Source organism: Urocitellus parryii, chromosome 11, assembly GCF_045843805.1.
Source record: "Urocitellus parryii isolate mUroPar1 chromosome 11, mUroPar1.hap1, whole genome shotgun sequence".
Classification (NCBI taxonomy): Eukaryota; Metazoa; Chordata; class Mammalia; order Rodentia; family Sciuridae; genus Urocitellus; species Urocitellus parryii.
The window spans coordinates 11,999,208-12,013,382 of NC_135541.1; the positions used below are offsets into that span (position 1 = coordinate 11,999,208).

Consider the following 14,175-nt stretch of genomic DNA (forward strand, 5'->3'; position numbering starts at 1 on the left):
ATACCTAGAACAATCAAATGCTTTGAAAATAGTTCTATTGTGTTTTTAAGGGAAAAAGTCAATGCCTGTTCAGTAAAAATGCAATTCTTTTCCCATATATTTTCCATCTGTGGCTGTTTAAATCCACAGGTGCAAACCCACAAATACAGAGAGCCTCGTACCTGGAACCCAGCCTCTTCTCACCACCTTTGGACGACTGCGTAGCCTCCTCCCTGGCTCTTTGCTCCTGCCCTGTCCCCAGCATTCTGTTCTCAGTGCAATGGTCAGAATGATTCTTGTAAAACATGAGACGGTATCACTCCTCCCCTCCAAATCCTCTAATGCTGTCTCATCTCATTCAGAGTAAAACCAACGTCTTTGCTAGGGCTGTAAGGCCTTAGAGTGTGTGTCTCCACCTTCTCTCTGGCCTCCTCTCCTGCTTTGGCACTCTGCTACAGGCATACTGCCCTCAAGGGCCACCAGTCTTTGCATTTACCCCTCTCTGCCTGCCAGGCTCTCCCGGATTGTCTATGTGGCTTGCTTCTGGGTCTTCCCAATCCCTCAACCTCTATGCTCCACTGTTTCCACAGAGGAAGGAGGGACTGGAGGATGGGAAAGTTTCAAAACAAAAACAAAGCCCAGGAAGGAAAGAGTGACCTCTTCCCCAGCTCGTTGCAAAGCAGAAGCAACTGCAGGAATAGTTGGACCAAGAAGCAGGCTTTTGGTGTGGGAGACAGAATTGAAGGGAGGGTGGAAGTATTCTCAAAAGGGTTTGAAGGCTAAGCGAGCGGCTAGATGTGCATTCTAGAAGTGAGGGCATCCAACCACAAAAGTTAGTTCGTTCAAATTTCCATTGAAAATGTCTTTCCACCAGGACCTCTGAATCAATGTTTACTCTGGCAATCTAAACATGTCCGTGAAGGAAGCAAGAGAAACCAACGTTGAAAAGGGAACAACAAAGCTTGGAAAAATGTGTGTCTCTGGAAAGAGACTCTGGGCCCTTTCAGGAGGTTGATGGGAGAAGGGGTTTCCCTGGAGCTCCTGAATCCCATGATGTGGGAAATGGGGTTTCAAAGTCAGCTGAGCAGGAAGTGCAGAGGAAAGGCAAGGCTGCCTTTTGGAGGCCTTGGGTCAGTCCCACCTGGCTGAACCTTGGAAACTCCTATTAACCAATGTCAAGGTCAAGGAGGTCAGTGAATATGGGTGTCACTGCCCTCTGCTGGAGGGATTGGCATCCTCCCTGTATTTGGCTCCTGGCCAACAGATCTTAACCTTTGGATGGATCCTGGGTTCCTTTGAGAATTTGAAGAAAGCTATGGATGCCAAGAAAACAATAAATGAAGCCATACATTCAGGGCTGAGTGTCCGGCTCAGGGGTAGAGCACTTGTCTAGCATTTATGGGCCTTAGGTTTGTCCCCTGGTGAAGGTATAACTTTAGAAGCAGACAGATCTAATGCCTACTTCCCTGGTTGTGAGACAGAAGAGGAATTAAGAAGCAGCTATCTAACATGTTCCCAGCCAAGAATTTCTTTCCCCTTTTTGGATTCATGTTTAGAAATATTTTCTCTAACAAACACATTACATTGAGTAAGAAATAATTTATGCATAACCTAATTTTTAAATAAGCCCCCCCAAAACGACTAAGCAAATGGTAGCAAGTTATCCCATGATAGTTAAGATCATAAAAATAAAAACATTAAAAATTAAATAAAAATTAACCTTACATTGTCAGCCTGGTGGACAAATGTATGATTTTGGCTGCCTTTGGAATATTAATACTCAAGCTATGATGTTTAAAGTTCCACTGACACTCACTGTAAAGCTCACTCCAAAGAAATTTAGTGATATTTGTCTTAAACTCATGCTCTTACAAATTGCGTGCAACGTGGTGCAGCTTTAAATGTAGGTAAATGCACCAATTCTGCCTTCCCAAGAATTTTCTCACACTCAGACTCTCTCCAAGGTCCATTCAGACACACATGGATCACAGAGCCACACTTGAACCCCACTCTGGTCCTTACTCTTACGCTTGTGTTCCACATGGGGAAACTCTGGCTTCAGAGGTAGGGCCACATGAGAACACAGAACATCAGCTGAGCACCACTAGATATTCTGGCAAGGCTAGTGCTAGAGATATAACAATGAAAAAAAGATATTGCTCCTGGTTTTCATTCATTCATTCATCAAAGAAATACTAGTTAAATGCCTGCATGTAGCAGACACTATGCAAGGCATTATAGATATAATTACAGAGCAAGGAAAGTCCCTGCCTTCATAGGGCTTGCTGTCTGGTGGGAGAAACAGTGAGGGAGGGAGGAGTAACCTATCAGAGAAGATAACTGCCAACCATGATACTCAAATGAAGGAAACAAGCGGGTAGGGCTGGGAGGGAATGGGGTGGGTCCCTTTATCAGTCAAGGTCCTGGCAGGAAACAGCTGCCACACTCTGCACAAACTTGGAAATGGAGAGTTTAATAAAGAAAGGGGCCATTTGCAAAGCAAGGGGGACAGGTGCAGAACCCTGCACCAAGTTGCACTGCCTCCAGCAGAGCCCTCACTAGCAGGAGGCAGCTGGAAGCCTGTAGGAGAGCATAAGGGAGAGCTGATGGGCACGCCCACCCGTCAGGACAGGTGATGCTGCCGCTGCCGTGGCAGAGCAGACTGGGATGCAGCTGTCAGGATTTCCAGTGCAGGTGTTCCCTGGTGCTAGTCTCCTAGGACTGTCATAATGAAGTATTACAAACTAGGTGACTTGAAACAGAAAATGCTGTTCCTCAGAGTTCTGAAGGCGGACTCCAAAACCAAGGTGGTGGTAGGGTTGATTTCCCTCCAGGGGCTCAGAGGGAGCATCATGCCCTGATTTTCTCCTAGCTTCTAGTGGTTGTTGGCAGTCCTTGGGTCTCCTTGGCTCGAAGCCACATAAGTCAGACCCCCCTGCCTCTGTCGCCACATGGCTGTCTTCCTCTGTGTCTGCATCTTTTCTTTCGTATAAGGACAGCAGTCATTTTGGTTCAGTGCTCGGTCTTATTCCGGTGTGATCGAATCTCAGCTACTTACGTCTGTAAATTCCTATTCTAATTGAGCTCATGTTCTGAGGTTCTGGGAAGAATATAAACACTATTCAACCCAGTATCCCTGCTTCAAGTTAGCAAAACATTAAGCTAGTGAGATGTGTCTGACTTCTTTACAACTCTTTCAGGGACTCTTAGCCTCTGTTGGAATCTCTCACTCCTACTACAAGTACATGTGTGTATACATTTTTTTTTTCATACCAGGGATTAAACCTAGGGGCGCTTAACCACAGAGCCATATCCCCAGCCCTTTATATGTTTTGAATTTTGAGACAGGGTCTTGCTAAGTTGTTCAGGGCCTTACTAAATTGCTGAGTTTTGGATTTGAACTTGTCATCCTTCTGCTTCAGTCTCCCAAGTCACTGGGATTACAGGTGTGCCTCATAGTGCCTGGCTATGTTTTTTCATTAAACATTTGGAGAACATGATCTAGTAGCAATACCACCACACACCTAGCAGATTGGCAATAATATTGAAGTGTAAATAAAAGTCAACTGTCGGTGAGAATGTGGAGTATCAGATATGGTCAGATACTGTTGGTGAGGATATTAATAATCACTTTGTGTTAAAATTTGGCAGTGTTAGTAAAGCTAAAGATATGCATTCCCTATTGCTCTTCTTTTGTATTTATTCATTAAAAATGTATGCTAGGGGCTGGGGTTGTGGCTCAGTGGTAGAGCACTTGCCTCCCATGCATGGGGCACTGGGTTCAATCCTCAGCACCATATAAATAAATAAAATAAGGGTACTGTGTCAATCTACATAAAAAAAAATTTTAAATGTATACTAGGGCTGGGGAAAGTGGTGCATGTGACTGAGGAGGCTAGGGCAGGAGGATTGCAAGTTGAGGCTAGCCTGGGCAATTTAGTGAGACTCTGCCTCAAAATAAATAAATAAATAAAAATAAATTTTAAAAAAGGGCTGGAAATGTAGCCTAGTGGTAGAGTGCTTCTGGGTTCAATCCCCAGTATCAAGATTGTGGGGGATGTACACCAATGAGTATATATGTATACACATATGTAGTATATGGATAAGAATGAGAAAACTTGTTGGCAATACTCCCAATGTGGAAACAATCCAAACATTTATGGACAATAGAATAAATAACAAATAGAATATAATGGAATACTATATATCAAGGAAACAGAATCTTAAAGCACAACAATGAGCAAAAGAAGCCAAATACCACAGTATACAGACATTTGATTCCATTTATATTAAGTTCAAAGCTAGACAAAATTAAACCATATTGTTTAAGGGTATATAACCAGGAAGTTGCATGTAGTGAAAAGCAAGGAATTAATAACATAAAAAGATTAGGAGTTATGCTAGCAGGAATGGAGCAGATACCAACTGGCAAAGGACACACAGGGGAGGAGCTTCTGAGGTGCTACAATGTCATTTTACAACAATTTGTTAAGCCCCATTTATGTTCTTAGCACTTTTCTGTATGCTTTTCATATTTCACACATATACCTACATAAAAAGGGGGGTACACCTGAACTTTGGAATCAAAGAAAGCAGTAACAGAGTAGCCATTTGATTCTGGACACACTCCCAAAGGGGCAAAATGATATACTTCTTGGAGAAAGAAGATATGAAATGAAAAGTGTGACTCTCCCTTTAAGAAAGGAATTAGTTTTTAATTGAAGGAAAACTATGAAAAAAATCACTGGCATCTTAAAAGACCTTTATTTATGCAGGTGCGGTGCTATAAAATAGTCTAATCTGCCTTGTTAATGAAGCTGACTTTACAACCTAGTAAACTAAACAAAAGGCTTATGTTTAGTTGATGACCCAATGGAGGCTAAAATCTAGTCTACTTACCTGAGAGTTTTCACTATTTTACTTTCCTTCAGTTCAGGGTAAAAAGAAAAAATGTTGGCCCTCTTGCTGTGAAATTGTTTTATTCCTAAAGTCTGTTTTTATCTATTCGAAATGCAAGCTTGTCTTTGTGAGACGTGGGTTGGACAATGGAGAGGAGGGCTAATAATAGTGGTAATGACTGCACAGGGTTCCAGTTCGGAGCCGAGCACTCTTGAGACAGTTGGTAGTTATCAAAATACTTGTGACATGTCACTATCATCCTTCATGGGCTTCCTCATTTTGCAACACAAGATATTCCAGACTAGTCTTGTATCTTCCCTGCTCCAGTCCTGCTGTCTCAAGTCATTTTTCCAAGGAGCCCTGGTCCTTTTAGTAGAGAATGGTATTTAGAAGCCAAGAGCTCAGTTTGCTTATTGTTACTGGTTTGTCTTTGCTTTTAGGCCCTGTCTGTAGGCAGGATCAGGAAATTTGTACATACACTGAACATATGTACATGAACACACATGTGTACACCTTTATCTTTTTTGGTGGGGGGAGGGTAACAGGGATTGAACCCAGAGGCACTCAAACACTGAGCAAAATCCCCAGCCCTTTTTAAATATTTTTTTTTTAGAGACAGGATCTCGCTGAGTTGCTTAGAGCCTTCCCAAGTTGCTGAGGCTGGCTTTGAACTTGCCATCATCTTGCCTCAGCCTCCTGAGCCACTGGTTTTACAGGTATGCACTACCTAACTCAGCTTTATCTAACTTTTTTTTTTTTTTTAATGTGTGTATAGTGGTGGGATTGAGCCCAGGGCTTTGCACATGCTAGGCAAGCACTCTACCATTGAGTTATGCTCCACCTCCTATCTATCCTTTTTTAAAAAATATATTTTATTAAATACCATGAGATCATAGTAACACTTTCAAATCCAATTCAACAGCAGAGTTCTCTGGAGCTTTCCTGCTTTCCACATTTGTAACTTCAGTATTGAAAAACTTATTTTAAATAAATAAACACAATGTGTTATATAATGTCCTAGTGCTGGGGTTACCACACAGTGCACAAAACATTGAACTGGGGAAGGAATAGTGGAAATACAGCATAAAGGATAGAAGCTCGGAAACGGCAAAGCTGGGATCTGAATCCAGACAGCCTGGCTCCGAAATTCTTGCTATACCATCTGCCTGCGATCGCTTTCGTAATTCACTCTCTACCTCTTACTAAAGTTTACAACTCTCCTGAATCCAATAAAAATGCCTCTGTCAGTTTCTAAATCTACACAGTGCAGAGCCTTGTGCATCTCCCATATTGCCTAACTTCTCGAAGTTTCCAAATCCGTGAAAACGAAGATACTAATCTCAACCTGAAGTGAAATTAAATCTTTTTCAACACAAATGCGATGCTACTTTTCCCAGAATAGAACTTCTGTCTCTAATTCAATCATTTTGTAATTCATTTTACACTCATTCAATTCAGTTCAACAAATATTTAATAGAAGTTCCTACTATTCACGGTATTGTGCCCTAAACTGGCAGTGTGCAGATAAGGAAGGGGCAGTTCAGGCCCTTAAGGAGTTTCTAGCTTTACTGGCAAATAACATCTATATAAGCAGGTGTTTCCACACCGGGGTAGAGAATTGTATGGGGGAGCAATGCAGCGGGGAGCAGCTGTGAACTCGGTTAGAGTAGGTTTCCTAGAATGAACGCAGCGTCGAAGCTTGGACAGACGCCGCCTGTCAACTAGTCATTGGTAGCTTCTCATTTGTGAGGTTTACATTTGTGGGTAGGATGGAGGATGGCAACGCGGAAGACTAAAATTGATGACACTTGTAAGGAGGCCGCTCGGCTCCTGGAACTGGGAGCTCGAGGCCGACGTCCGATCTGGGGATACCATGTAGCGGTCGGTAGTCGCCATTACTCAGGGGGCGATATGAGAACATCCTTTGAACAGTTGGAGGGGAATAAAACAGACCTGGGGGACGCCTAGAGAAGAGGAGAAGAGAACTAGGAAAGGGCGGTGTCCAGGGGGGACAGACAGTCAGGTCGGACGTCGTATGGAAGTCAAAAGAGCGTCCGTTTGATTGGCAAGCGGTGGCCTCAGCCGGGCCGTTTCCCTCGGTAGTGGGTGGGCGCAGGCCCGAGGGTCGAGAGCCGCGCCCCCTCCTGCCCTCGACGTTTTCTGGGCCAGCGTTTCGGCAGGTGGTGCAGAGGCAAGGCCTAGGACGGGGCTCTGGACGCCGCCTAGGAAGCTGTCAGCATCGCAACCCCTGACAGCTCAAGGTCAGGGTCACCTCCCGGCTGCAGGCAACCCGTCACCTTGACGACCAACTGAAAAAAACGGAAGGGACGGAGGCAGTCGGGTCATCTCGCGATATCTGGAGCGCCAGCGCCGGCCTTTCCGGCTCTCGGCCGGCTCTCGCGAGACTTGACGAGAGTGGGAGCGCGGGGGCCGGCTGCGAGGAAAGCTGGAGCCGCGGGAGGGGAACATGTCGGAGTCAGACCTCGGCAGGAAGTGGGATCGGTGCATGGCGGATGCGGTGGTGAAGCTAGGTGAGAGCCTCCCGCCCCTGGCGGGCCGGGCTCGGAGCCGAGCGGCGCGGAAGGCGGGAGGGGAGTCGCACGGGGTCAGGCCTGGCGACTGCCCAAGCGCGGGAGGTCACCGGCGGCGGGGGGCACGGGCCGAGGAGCCTGTGCCGCCGCGGATGGCCGCGGTTGAAGCGCCGGCGAGGTGGCCGGCGGAGTGGCAGTGGCAAAAGAGCCGCAGGGCTCCTCGCGGAGACAGGTGGGCAGGGACACAGCCTCGGGCCAGGGGCTCGGCAGTCCCCCGGGTGCCGCGTCTCCCGGCTCCGGGCGTGGGGCCTGCTCGGGTGGCCACCTTGCTCTCGCGCTGCAACAAAAGTGCCTCTGCAGAAGGTCACTGGGAGGGAACGTTTTATAGACCCTGCCCGGCCCTCATGTGAATTGCTGTCATTCCCGACCTGTCACCTCATTTATCTGAATCACTGTCGTCTGGGGCCTGAAATTGGAGCCGGTGAGGATGATCTGGAATGAGAATTACCCTAGAAAGTAAGAGCTAGGTCACTTTTCCGTCCTCAGTGTAATTCCGAGTAGTTTTTAACGTATACAAAGTGATGATACAAATTGTGAAATCCTTGTGAAACTGCGTGGAGTGGGTGAAGGAGGGGAGAGAGGGAAATATGTTTATAGATTGAAACAAGTACATATTTTCTTTGTGCTAGGTGGGCAGCTTCATACATTATCTCATAAACAGTCTTTTTACAGGTTAGGAAATGGAGAGTCAGGTGAAGGAATTTGCCCAGGAACGTGCTGCCAGTAAGGCAAAGCTGAAAATCCAGCCCAGGTTTTCTGGCTCCGAGTAGAGTACCATGCTCTTTCTTCCATACTAATTTTTATTATCCATATTTCATTTTTTTGTGTGTATGGAAATCTTGGGTCATTTAAGAGGACTTAGAATTATGTACTTGAAGGAAAATATTGGAAAAGAAGATTGTAAGCTGCATGAAAGCAGGGATTTTTTTTTTTTTTAAGAGAGAGTGAGAGCGAGCGAGATTTTTTTTTTTTTCATATTTATTTTTTAGTTTTCGGTGGACACAACATCTTTGTTTGTATGTGGTGCAGAAGATCGAACCCGGGCCACAAGCATGCCAGGCCAGCAGCCGGCTACCGCTTGAGCCACATCCCCAGCCCCAAGCAGGGATGTTTTGGTTTATCCGCTGCTGTATCTGCAGCCCCTAGAAGACTGTAGAAATAAATTGTTAGGTTGTGGCTCAGTGGTGGAGCACTTGCCTAACATGCGTGAGACACTGGGTTTGATATCCAGCACCAAATAAACAAACTAAATAGACAAAATAAAGGTATTGTGTCCATCTACAACTTAAAAAAAAAATGAGTTCATAAATGAAATTCTTTGAAACAGTTACCATATCACTCCCAACTTAACACTTAGCAGCTCCAAGACTTGGAACTGAATTTGAGTTCTCTACTCTCTTTGCTCTCATCTCACTAGTTTTTCTACCTTAAGGTTTCTTCCTCAATTATGAAATGGAAGTAGAGAGATTTACCAAGATGGATTAAGGAAATGTATAAAATACTTATCATGGTGTCTGACAGTGCATTCAGGAATTGGTTGTAGTAATATTGTTGATATTAATATTGTATTGCTGATGACCACCTGAAGCAGCAGTGTCTCTGTCACTCATGACAGCATCATGAGTGGGATGCTGGTGGGGAATAATTAGATAATGTAGATGCACAGGTAAAAGTTACAATGAGAGCTTCAGACTTTGTGCTGTAGAACTTTTGTGAAGTAAGTGAAGGGAGCAGCCGAGGTCATCCAGTAAGAGTTTTCAAGGAAGTGGGCCTTCAGCTGACCTTTGTAAATGACTTTGGACTTGGGTAGTCAGGATGAAAGAGTGGGCACAGACCAGCGTGGACATTTACAGAGGAGGAAGTTGAATTAGAGAGGGTAAAGTAGCCAGAAGCTGGGGAGCTGGCGTTAGAACCCAGGCATCCTAATTTTAGTGGCTCTACTTTCTAAAGAAAAGAAGGCTGGTTTGGGTAGAGTCATGATTGTGAAGTGTCTTAGATTCCATTTTATCTTCAGGGAGTTTGAGTTGCCTTCACTTTTGCACATGCAACTTGAGAGACTGAAGCAGGAGACCCCAAGTTCAAGACCAACCTTGGCAAATTGATGAGACTCTGTCTCAAAATGAAGAACAACGGCTGGGGATATGGCTCAGTGGTAGGCAACTCTGGGTTCAATCCCCAGTACCCCTCCCCCTTATCCCCACATATATAATGGACTTAGATAAGGGCAGAAAAGGAAGGGAGCAAAGGCCTAAGAGGCTCTGTTTGAATAGTGTCTAAGACCATGAGGGTGAACTCTGCTTCCTTTCCCTATAGATAGTGAATTTGTGGAGCTCTCTTAAGTCTCTGGATGCTTGCTTTTCTGGTACTTCAATACAGAGATTGAGTCTCAGGGATTGGCAGCCAACCATGAGATAGTTATGAGATTTGGTGGAAGATGTAGACAGGAATGAAAGGGTCAGTGCAGAAGCTCCATCTTGATGATTTCCTACTTGCTCTGCAGAGACCACAGGGATAATACCATAGGACTGGAGATCAACCTTTTCAATCTGTCTGCCTCTGTACAAGTATCTTCATTTCTTTTCCTATTGGTTTGCTGAAAGGTGACTTTTGTTATATGATGCTGGGGATCGAACCCAGGGCTTTGAGCATGATAGGCCAGCACTGTTCCATTGAGCCTTGTCACCATTCCAAAAGGTGACTATAACTGCTTCTCTGTAGTGAAGATGTTGTACATCAAATTAAATAACTCAGAGTATGCTGAAGGCACATGTGCTTTTAAAAAATGCTTTTAAAAATTTTCGTGGCCATGGTGGTGCATGCCTGTAATCCCAGTGACTTGGGAGGCCTAAATAGGGGGATTGCAGGTTCAAGGCCAGTCTCAGCAATTTAATGAGATTCTCAACAATTTGGCTAACCCTGTCTCAATTAAAAAAGGACTGGGATTGTAGGTCAGAGGAAAAGCAGCCCGGGGTTCAATCCTCAGTACAAAAAAAAAAAGCAAAACCTCCGAAACTATTTTGTGTCAAATAATTTGGAAAGAGAATAGGTGATTTGTAATATTTTTGATCTGTTATATTAAGATCCTAGATTGAAAAACTCACATGCTTCCCTGATTTTGGACAGGAGCTACTCAGGGATAGGCACAATGTGCCATTGTTCTTTGCCTCTGTTTCTCTCAGCCTTTGTTCTTTCTTCTGCGTTTTTTTTTTTTTTTTTGTGTGTGTGTGTGTGTGTGTGTGTGTGTGTGTGTGTGTGTGCTGGGAATGGAAGTCAGGGCCTCAAGCATACCAGCACTCACTGTATTATCAAATGAATGACATATATTGTTGAAAATTTTGTAGACTATCTTCTCTGTCCATATTTGCTGCTCAGCTTGCTTTTATTAACTGAATAAATTAGCATTTAAATGGAAAAGTCTGAGTAAAGTAGATTTCATGTGAATTTTTGCCAGTTCACATGTTTGATCATGTGTCCTTGAACTCTTGGGACTTTTACCAACTTTATGTTTCATTGGGGGATATAAATTACTGTCAGTAGATCTTAATAATAAAGTAGAATTAGGTATGTTTGAGAGTAGTCAACCGAGAAACAAACCAGAGAGCACTTTGCATTTAAACAAGTAGAGGGTGATGTTGGTTTAAGCAGTAGTGCCAAAGCCTTATTGCAGGAAATTAAAAAGGAGTGAAGAATATTACATTTTATGAATGGCATGTTCCGTTAGTTTTATTTGAATGCGTCATTAATGGTTTTTGCTAATTTTATGGATTTATTTTTAAATTTTATCAGATTTATGGAATGCTTTGGTTTTCTATGTTCAGCTTAAGGGTTGTGCCATTCATTTTCTTGTATGTACTGAGTAATTTGTCTTGTGTGCACCCACAGCCTGAGTAAGCCACACATTTCTTGTTAATGAGTACAACAGGCATAGTGTTTTATGACTGTAGAAAGTTTAGTAGTTCTGATCTCTGCAGTGCTGATGCCCTTAGTTTGGTCTTAGCACTCTGGACTGGATGGGAGATTATATCTGTTTACTATTTCACAAGGAAAATAGGATTTTTAGATGTTAATATCACAGAGGTGCAAGACTTCCAGGCGTCTGCTGTTTGTGGTGTGAGAGTTCCTGAGCCCCGCACTGATAGTCAGGGAGACATGCCATTGCCCTTGGAGGCCTGATATAGCTCACTCTTGAATGCTGGAGGCAGTGTGGCTGTGGCTCTTGTGACCAAGTTGGTACTGTTGTATGATAGGTGATAGTGGGCAGGACCTCAAGTGCAGAGGTACCAGAGGATGCTTTGAGGAATATCTGATTCCAGTATTTCCTGGATTCATATCCAGGTCCTGGGAATCCCAAATGTGACTTGGAAAACTTTAACATTGGCTGTGTCCCTTTTCCTCTATTTTACTCCTGCTATGAGGGGTTAGAAGTGAAGGGTAGAAGTCATAAGGTAAAATAATTAACACATTGACCCTAATGTTGGGTGTTGATGGCGGTATGGAAGCCTGAAAATCAATATTCCGGTTTCTGTGTGTAATAGTAATTGTTTATATATGCTTCTCAAAACTGGTTAACAGCAGTAGTTATGGTCAGCTATTGTAAGGGGCATGATGCATCATGAATAGGTCCTGGCCCTGGCCTGGAGGGCCTGGAGGACAAGGTGGAGGTGATATTTGAGCTTCACCTTGGAGAATATATAGATATTTAATAGGTGAACCAGGTGGAGAACTGCATTCCAGGCCTCATAAATTGCCAGACAGTGTCTCAGAGGAGAGAAGAGAGAGAGACAGAAAGACACTGGCTGGCTCCCTTGGGGAATGATGAGAATGGCTGCCATTTACTGAGCATTTACCTCAGTGTAATTTGCAAGCCATTGATACTTACAAGCAGCCTGTCCTGTACTCAGCTTGGGACTGTGGTAGCATACATAAGGGCATCTTATTTTTCGAGCTCCATCTTGGGAGAATATGTAGATGTAACTGTGTGGGGTATTTTCACCATGAGGACATGGAAGCTCACAGTGGCCGTGGGCTTTAGCTGCAGAGGTGGGTTGAATCCCATTCTATTGGCCTTTCAAAGCGCATGCTTGTAACTACTATGTATTAATGGGGGAGACTCATGGGAGGTGGGAGTCAAAGGACTTGTGGGGAAGGGCAGAGGTGAGGTAGGAAAGGTAGAAGGGGGAAGTAGGTAAGGAAAGCCCCCCCTTTTTAACATTTTTTAGTTGTAAATAGACACAATACCTTTATTTGTTTGTTTATTTCTTTATTGTGGTGTTGAGGATCAAACCCAGTGCTTCACACATGCTAAGCAAGCACCCTACCACTGCGCTACAACCTTAGCCCCGAGGAAGATCCTTATAAACCTGTTAACAAGTTTGGATTTCATCCTGAAGACATCACCTTTTTCTTTGGTTTTTTAAAAAATATATTGGTAGAGACCAAATCATGATCTTTTCATGTGAACTGGAGTATAGAAATAGATTGTTACACAGCCTAAAACTAACTTCCTGAAAGGAGTGTAGAAATATTGATCTCTCTTAAAAACTGCTTTATTGAGGTATATTTCACATACCATAAGAGAATTTATGGAGCACTCTCCTAGCATGTGTGAGACTCTGGGTTCGATCCTCAGCACCACATATAAAGAAATACATAAAATAAAGGTATTGTGTCTAACTATAACTAAAAAAATAAATAAATATTTTTAAAAAGGATACAGTTTTGGTAAATTCACAGAATTACGCAACTGTCTTTACAATCTAATTTTAGAAACGTTTAATTTCCCCCAAAAGAAACCCTAGGCCCAGTTGTTCCCATTACCAAATCCCGCCTCCACTCTCCCAAAATTACTGATGTACTTTCCTATCCTAGACATTTCACATCATGAAAATATAACATATGTGTCTTTTGTGTCTGGCTTCTTTCACTTAGTGTTATGTCTACAAGGTATATGCATCTTGTAGCATTTGTCCTTGTTTTATTATATTTTGTTACCAAATAATATTCTGTGGTATGGCACTAGCATCTTTTGTTTATTCATTTGCTAGCTGATGGGCAGTTAGGTTGTTTACACTTTGTGTGCGTATGTGTCAGGGATCGAACTCAGGGGCACTTAACCATTGAGCCCCACATGCCTTCTTTTTTAAATTGGAAACAGGATTTTGCTAAGTTGCTTAGGGCCTGGCTAAGTTGCTGAGGCTGATTTTGAATTTGGAATCCTCCAGCCTCAGCCTGCCAAGTCACTGGAATTACAGGTGTGTGCCTGGCTACACTTTTGACTGTTCTTAATGATGCTGTTGTAATTAAGTGTACAAAATTTTTTGATTTTTATTTTTTGTTTTTAATGGTACTAAGGGTAGAACTTAGGGATGCCGTACCACTGAGCTATACACTATACCCCAGGCCTTTTTACTTTTTGCTTTGAGACAGGGTCTTGCTGAGTTGCCTAGGTTAGGCTCCAACTTGTGATCCTCTTGCTTCAACCTCTTAAGTATTGGGGCTAGGGGCTGGAGATGTGGCTCAGCGGTAGCGCGCTCGCCTGGCATGTGTGCGGCCCGGGTTCGATCCTCAGCACCACATACCAACAAAGATGTTGTGTCCGCCGAGAACTAAAAAATAAATATTAAAAATTCTCTCTCTCTCTCTCTTTAAAAAAAAAAAAAAAGTATTGGGGCTATAGGAGATGTACACATCTTTGTGTGGACATATG

The 14,175-nt window shown here is 43.6% G+C and overlaps 1 protein-coding gene across 1 annotated transcript in view; it reads left to right on the forward strand.

Moving 5' to 3' along the window:
* The first annotated feature begins 7,268 nt into the window (after positions 1-7,268).
* Micos10 (mitochondrial contact site and cristae organizing system subunit 10) overlaps positions 7,269-14,175 on the forward strand; it is a 28,309-nt gene continuing 21,402 nt past the window's right edge. The window contains exon 1 of the mRNA XM_026400828.2: positions 7,269-7,409. Within this exon, the coding sequence (XP_026256613.1) occupies positions 7,346-7,409 (64 nt within the window). The 5' untranslated portion in view covers positions 7,269-7,345. The remainder of the gene's footprint in view (positions 7,410-14,175) is intronic.